Source organism: Camelina sativa, chromosome 17, assembly GCF_000633955.1.
Source record: "Camelina sativa cultivar DH55 chromosome 17, Cs, whole genome shotgun sequence".
Classification (NCBI taxonomy): Eukaryota; Viridiplantae; Streptophyta; class Magnoliopsida; order Brassicales; family Brassicaceae; genus Camelina; species Camelina sativa.
In genome coordinates, this window is record NC_025701.1 from 13,363,749 (window position 1) to 13,371,367 (window position 7,619).

The following is a 7,619-nucleotide window of genomic DNA, read 5'->3' on the forward strand; positions in this document are numbered from 1 at the left end:
TTGCAGTTGCCACGACTAATAGGGGCACCATTAAAAATCATGATCTGTCCAACTTGCAGATTGTCCAAGTGGCTAGAGATACTACTCCCCAAGATGTGGATCTGGTATTCAACGGCAAAAATGTTGCTATTTTCTACATAAGGTACAAGGACTCATGCGAGGCTCGAGTTGGTAAGGATGTTGATCGCGTAGCTATTGTCAGAAGAGCCTTCTATGAGAAACGGAAATGCTTCGCTCTTGTGGGCAAGACTCTAAGTTTAGGAATTATACCAACAAAAGGGTAAGAAGCAGAGTGAACAACTTATGCTTAGCCTACGTCTCAAACGGCTGCTTGTTATGTAGTCCTAGGCGACTCAAGGTATAGAAATACAGTGGCGTTAATTCGCCTGTATCGTCATCTTCACAAGGCAAGATCCACATTGGATCATTTTTTTTTTGGTAAGAAGATCCACATTGGATTATAATAAACCCATAAAGTTACTTAAAGCATTTAAATTTACGTGGAGTTGCGTTTGGACTTTTTCTTCGGGTACAATTTGTGTGGGTTTTGGTTGTGCTTGAGCAATTTAACATAGGGGAATGGTTAGGTAGACATTCTTTACCCCCTTCCAGACTTTTGTAGTTTTCCTTTTCATTTCTATCAGTAACACATGCGGTCCTTACTAGTGTTGATGTGTGTTTAAGATACATATTGGTGAAGTTTAGATGATAAATAAAGTAAACACTTTATAAACAAAGACATTAGAATGAGCGATTGTAAATAATCGAATTCTGAAATTGGCCAAATACGTAGTTTTAAGTAGTGAGTTTTTTGATATTGCAAAATAGAAATCCGACCAAATGCTAGAAATAGAACTCAACTTTGTCTCTTTACCACATTGTTTTAACTAAACAAAAGCCGCATCATACCAGATGTCTAAATAGCAATACCTCCATCGATGGTGAATACCTGCAAACCAGTGATATTAACAATGGTTAGGTCGCTACCATAAATCAGAAACCAAGGTTAATCACCAAATCTTCAATTGAAAGGAGTATTGAGTTATTAACCTGTCCGGTTACGTAACTGGCTGCAGGACTGAGAGCCAAAAATTCTACCAAGCCAGCCACTTCTTCAGGTTTTCCATACCGTCCTGAACACCAAACCGTTTTGCTTTGAATCAGAATATTTTCGATCTAACAAATTTTTCATGTCTCAGATGCATCCTAATCCACAATAAATAACCATGCAACAAATGTAAAAGGTGAAATCTCCATTACCTAATGGGATTGTTCCCAGGATTTTCTTTTCCATGTCTTCTCCAAGCTCAGCAGTCATGTCAGATGCAATGAATCCGGGGCAGACCACGTTGACCTGGAATAGAGCATATTGTCGACGGACCAAGTTTCAAAATCATGTCCAGGGTTTTTTATTTATAAAAAGACGAATTTGATGAGGGGGATAGGTCACATACATTTATATTCCTGCTCGCACCTTCTCTGGCAACAGTCTTGGAAAGCGCAATAACTCCACCTTTAGCGGCAGCGTAGTTTGCTTGACCAATATTACCAATGAGACCAACAACTGACGAGATATTGATGATTCTTCCCTGCAAGATGAAGTATACCATAAATTATGCTTGTCTTCATATCACTTCTTAATCTTATATAAGAGCTCAAATGAAAACATATTTGTCTTTTTATATATCATTTCTTGTTATGCTGCAGGGAAGGAGTAACATGTCGAAACCAATGACAAACAGTGCGAGGATATAGAAGGGTGACACGGCATATGACAAGTAATAAAACGTGGAGACAATTGCGAGAATATGTAGAAGGCGAAGAGAAGTGTTACCTTTCTCTTCTTCGTCATGATCTTGTGTGCTGCCTAAAGAGAGTAAATGAGTATCAGTGAAAATCCAAGAATCAAAATTTTAGCAGGATTGCAGGAATACAAACCTGAGTACAGAGGAATACACCAGTGAGATTCAAATCAATCACTTCGTCCCATTGTGATTGCTTCATTCGTAATAACAAGGAATCCCGAGTAATTCCTGAAAATTTGTGGCCATGTCAGTAAGGTACTAAACAAAAATCAATGGGATCCAAGGTTCTCATTTACCTGCATTGTTAACCACGACATCAATGGTACCCCATTTGTCAAGAGCCTGCAGAAAAAGAACAAAAGGAAAATGATAAGATGTATAAGGATTAAGGAATATAAGGTGGTGTACAGTTGATCACTCACAGTTTCCATCATCGCATCCACATCAGGTTTTTTCGAGACATCACCCCCAAAAGTAATAGCCTGGCCACCATATTCTTCAATCTACAGTTCAAAGAATAAAAGTCAGAAATAACATGGGATAGTGACACTGCAGAAGAAAACAATACTGATTGCATATATTAAGAGATGGGGTTTCCTTTGGCAGTGTTGTTGATTAAGAGTGAAATCACAAATGCATTTTGAGAAGCAAATAGCAACAAGCAAAAGAATAACGAAACATTATCCAGGGCCAGAATATTCAATCTCTTGTCCCAGAAAGCAAAACTGATTCAAGCAATCATCATTGTTAAACTCGAAAGGTGCCAGAATTCGTTTCGTAACAAAAACAACATCCCTCCATACCTAATACCTATGATTTACTAGTCTAACAAAACAATATCCCTAAACAGGAAACAAGATAATTACTGCAAAACATAAGCAGCACAGAGTGATGGGGGAACTGACGAAAAAAACACAGTCTAAACACTTGGTGCATAGATCATGAAAATTGCACTCTTTAACTCAGGGTGACAATCACACACCTGTTTACAAACTTCTTCAGCCTCCTTCGCTGACCTAGCATAATTCACCAAGACCTGCAACAAAAACACAATGTTTGCTTCCATATCAGCATCATACAACACCTCTATTCATTTTTCTTTCTGTAAATCTAAAACACTAGAACCCAAACCCAACTAGACAGGAGAACTAAGACAATTGAGTACCATAAACTACGGAGAAAAATACGTAAACCCTAACCTTACAGCCAGCTTTACCCATGGCTAGAGCAATTGATTTGCCAATCCCTCTAGAAGCACCAGTGATAACGACCACTGGAGATTCAACTTTTTGAACAGCTTCGCCAGGTGATTGCTCAGTAGCGGTCGCTTGAGCTCTCACAACTACTGCGTTTGCGTTCGACAACGATGATGAGAAATCAAAATCTAAAAAGGAAGAGAGAAGAGGAATGAATAATTTAGATAATACCATTACCAGAGGTTGTAAAGGGAAGACGCGATCCAAATCGCAGCATTTCGAATTGAGGCATCGCGGAGTGAACCGGAGCCCATTGTCGGACTTGAGAGATCTCACGGTAGCCGAGCTTCCCAGCGGCTTTCAAGGAGATGAGCCTCGGTCCAGCGACGGTGGTGGCCATGACACGGAAGATCCCGGAGAAACTAATTGTTAAATTGTGGGGGGAGTGGAGATAGAGAAATCTGAAAGATGGACTGACTCAGTGGGAGATACAAACGAGGAACGTCTTCTTCTTTTAATTACTACTAATTTTATAAAGTTTTTTCTTGTAAGAGCGATACAAACGAGGTTTTGTGAGTAGTTGGGGAAGCAGGTGGCGGCGAGCGAGACTCTCGACGAGATGGTTGAACCGAGTATACCAAATTACCAACCCGTATCTAAGGGCATATTTATAGGGGGATCATGTGGGGGTGATCTTAGATGAGAAATAATGTAAAAATATTGTAAGATCAGGGCTTAAGATCTTTTGTTAAAAAGTAAGTTATAGGGAGAACAGGTATAAGATCTTAAGATTTAATAATATAATATTCTTATAGAATTTTTAAAATATTGAATAAATACAAAGATTAATGTTTAATATATAATTTAAGTATGCTTAAAACTATTTAATATAATGTTTATTAATTTTCTTATTAAACATATTACAATTATTAAAATTTATAAAATAACATTTTAATTGAAAATTATTACAACTTTTATTATAAAAAAAAACATTATTACTTAATTAATTAAAGAAGACAAACATTTTATTTAATTAATACAAATGACCAAATTTATTCCAAATATTCTCAATCAAATCCTCCTTTAGTTTGCGATGTGCTTATTGGAATTCTTGTTCGTCATAAAGTGTGTATGAATCTTTTTCATCTTCGACAATCATATTATGCAGTAGATAACACCAGTTTAAACATCTACTAATGAAAAGTTTGAGGGATTGAAAACAGCAGAAGAGAGGTTAAAGAGTATTATTTACCGAAATATTATGTAGTTTAGTCACATGAAGGTTTGAAGATCAATATATGAGGTTTCAGATTTTTGACCGATTACAATTATTAGAAAATCTGTCCGTTTTATATATTGGACTTGGATTTCTTGTTTGTATTTTAAGTTAATGAAGGATTCTAATATAACTGAAAGTTAAACAACGAAACAACAAACATCAAACAGAACACAACAACAACAACAACAGGACAGCATATATACATTGATCTAAAAGCTTTTCAGATTCAGCAGGCACTCGCACTAGACCAGAAACAAACGGTGACTCTTGTCTTACCAATCTTCAAGATCTAGTAACCTCCCTGAATAAACGCATTAAGGCGTTGAAGCTCCTCTCGATGCTCACTCACCACAGCTCGGACCACATCTCCAATGGACACCATTCCGATCATCTTCGGATCTTTGTTCAGACCTCCTTTGAACTCTTTGAAAGTGCTTTGGTAAAGTTTTGTCTGCAGTTTGTAAATCAAGGAGAGAATATATATCAGCATTTGTATCTCATCTTCTAAACCAACACTCACAAAAACATGGAGGATCAGATCTTAGTCCTCAGCTACATACCTTTCTTTCTCAAGTTTTGACTTCAGCTCCTCAATCTTTGAATTAACCTCATTGGACATGCTGCCAGAAAAATATACAAGGATTGAAGCAAGAATCAGCTAACAAACTAACAACACTTAAAAGAGCATTAGAACATGATAAATTTGGTCTGCGATAGAAGATCCAGACTAATCCATGTACAACGAGCTTGATATCTTATCAATCAAATACACATAATCAATTGCACAACAGATCGATTAACCAATATAAAAATGCTTGAGCATATGATCGAACACCTTTAGCTTCATCTGCCTACATCTAGTTGATAAAATTAGGTTTGCAATACAAGATCCAGACTAATTAATTCATGTAACAAATTGAAGAAACGCTCCATAGAATCAAACGATCGCCATAAATTTCTCGATGATCTCATAGCAAAAAATTGAAATCTAAGGTGACGGTGATATTCAACTAAACATTCCATAACCTAATCGGAGAGGAACATGTAACCAAGAGATTATATTATCACCTGGAGATGCTTTCTTCCTTCTTCTTACGGCCATCCTCGTCCGCCTTCTCTCTGATTTTCTGCAACGCCGACATGAGTCCTTTGAGATCGCTGCGTATGATCAACACAGAAAACACAATCGCGAGTCATAATCGCGAGTCATAATTTAGTCAACCGGAATCGGAGACGAAGAAAGGTCTCGGAGTTTCGCCGTTTCGCCTCTTCGGAGAGAACAAGAAAAAAAATTTAGGAAAACCCGAGTGAAGAGAAAGAAAATGATACGAAGACAAAATAATTTCCAACCAATCTCGTTCAGACACGTGCCCGGAAGATCACCCGAAGAACTGATCTTATTTAAGATCAGAAGGCCTGATCTTATTTACACTGTTCAATTTTTTTCAATTTAAAAAAGCCCAAGATCAGGCCTTCGTTTTACCGATAAATATGGCCTAACCCGACTATAAATAATTATGGTAGTACAATCTACAGTGGATATTTTTGTTTCTATTTTTTTTTAGTATTACACTATACTAATAACTAATCTAAAAGGAATGTGAGTTAATAACATAAATAAAAAATCTATAAATTAAGAATGTTGGGATCATGAAATTTTATTACTTTATAGTGATATTAATTTATAGTGTAAATTATTTTATAAAATTTTGAATTTTCTTCTAGAGCTTCAAATTTATAATAATAATTTTGTTATGTTTTTTTTTTAAATAAACATGTATAAAAAATACCTAAATTTTTCAAAAGTTTTTAATTTCTATATATGCATAATTTTCATTTTATTAGTTTTATAAGCTATAAAAATATGATCATTGATATTATTATTAATAAATTTGAATTTATGTATGTCATGTGTATGAGTAAATTTGTTTATAGTATATGTAATTTATTGTCAATAATTTTTTCAAAGTATTAAAAAATTAATTTCGAAATCATAAAATTTATAACATCTGAAAGGTCTAATCTTATTTTACTAATATTGTCTCAATTCATAATTTATAAGAATTTAAATAGTTAAAAGCTATCTATAAATTAATAATTATTAATTCACACTATAAAATAATAAATCACTATAAATTGATAAAATATCATGGTCCCAACATTACTAATTTATAAAAGTTTTTTAAGCTTTGTTAAAAAAAAAAATTATTTTACCACTAAAACTTTGTTAGGAATATCACAGTTTGTTTTATCAAAAGATAATTGCTATAATAAATTATAGGGTCTGGATCACAAATATTTCTAACTTGGTTGATAAATTATTTTGAGCCGCACACTTATTTTTCATCATTGCACATTTATTTGACTAAAGTGGTCAGTTGGTCATATATTTAACGCTGACTAAACTTATTTTTAGTGGTCACAAACTTATTTTCACAAAATTATTTATAAACAACATTTTTGTACAATGCAAAAACACTACATAGAAAATTGACATACAATTTATCTCGACATTTTTGAAGTATAAATTTGTGTCATTTTTTTTTCCTTTCCTAGGGTCGAGTTAATTAAACAAATCTAATTCGACTTCACTAATCGGATTTTCCCTAACATATAGTATGTGATTTTTTTTTTTTTTTTTTTTTTTTTGCAAACTGATTATATAAGAGAAACATCCACGTTAGCATTATATTCAATAAGGCAGGTTATTTTCGCAGACCATATTTGGTAAGAGTTCTTTTTGATTAAGATGACAAACATATGTATATATATATACATATCAAATTTCAATTAATGCTAACATATAAAGAATATATTAAATTCATATGTATATTTGGTAAATTGTCCTAAACAAAATCGAGAATATATAGCTAATGGAAACTAATTCCTATACGAAAATTTAGGAGTATATTTTTTTATCCAAATTCTAAATCATAATTGTCAGATTATTCAAAATGTTATGCTCGCTAACTAATTTTTCCAAGATTAGCTATCAAGTGAAACCACTTCACTTCATTGAGCGGACAACAAATTGTCATCCTACTATATTAATTGAGAAGTACAAATATGAAACTAACCTTTAAATGTGTAAGAAATTACATTCAATTGCCATTAGAAAATTTTAATTAAAATTAATTAATTAACTAAATATATAGAATTAATTAAAAATAAAAAAGCTAACAGATCAAATATAATAAAATCTAGAAAAAATAAAAGAAATCTATTCAAATCAAAACTAATTTGTACTTGAAAAAAATAAAATAAAAATTAACTGCTAATATAATAGAGTTTATTTTCTTCTTCAATTTTACATTGTTTTTTTTTTTTTTTTTTTTTTTT

General features: G+C 33.4%; 1 protein-coding gene and 1 long non-coding RNA gene across 3 annotated transcripts; both read right to left on the reverse strand.

The window, feature by feature from the left end:
• On the reverse strand, nt 714-3,637 carry LOC104757032 (3-oxoacyl-[acyl-carrier-protein] reductase, chloroplastic-like). 2 transcript variants are annotated; one of them, XM_010479723.2, is made up of 11 exons: nt 3,239-3,637; nt 3,005-3,147; nt 2,788-2,841; nt 2,228-2,308; nt 2,102-2,147; nt 1,939-2,033; nt 1,835-1,867; nt 1,455-1,589; nt 1,261-1,354; nt 1,051-1,133; nt 714-949 (listed from the first exon to the last, which is right to left on the reverse strand). In XM_010479723.2, exons 1-11 carry the CDS (start codon nt 3,399-3,401, stop codon nt 917-919), a joined length of 960 nt encoding a protein of 319 aa, XP_010478025.1. In that variant the 5' UTR covers nt 3,402-3,637; the 3' UTR covers nt 714-916. The 2 variants fall into 2 exon arrangements, with proteins under 2 accessions (XP_010478025.1, XP_010478024.1); XM_010479722.2 differs by having other exon boundaries at nt 3,005-3,150.
• LOC104757033 lies at nt 4,313-5,635 on the reverse strand. The gene is made up of 3 exons (XR_762353.2): nt 5,349-5,635; nt 4,841-4,900; nt 4,313-4,731 (listed from the first exon to the last, which is right to left on the reverse strand). It is a non-coding gene; the product is annotated as an uncharacterized LOC104757033 (long non-coding RNA).

Bases quoted from the DNA above. Each gene is read 5' to 3' on its own strand.
- LOC104757032 (XM_010479722.2), bottom strand. From the start codon at position 3,401: ATGGCCACCACCGTCGCTGGACCGAGGCTCATCTCCTTGAAAGCCGCT. The intron at 2,148-2,227 runs GTGAGTGATCAA...CTTTTTCTGCAG, and splicing joins TGGATGCGATGATGGAAACT to GCTCTTGACAAATGGGGTAC. The intron at 1,590-1,834 runs GTAACACTTCTC...TTCATCTTGCAG, and splicing joins TCATGACGAAGAAGAGAAAG to GGAAGAATCATCAATATCTC.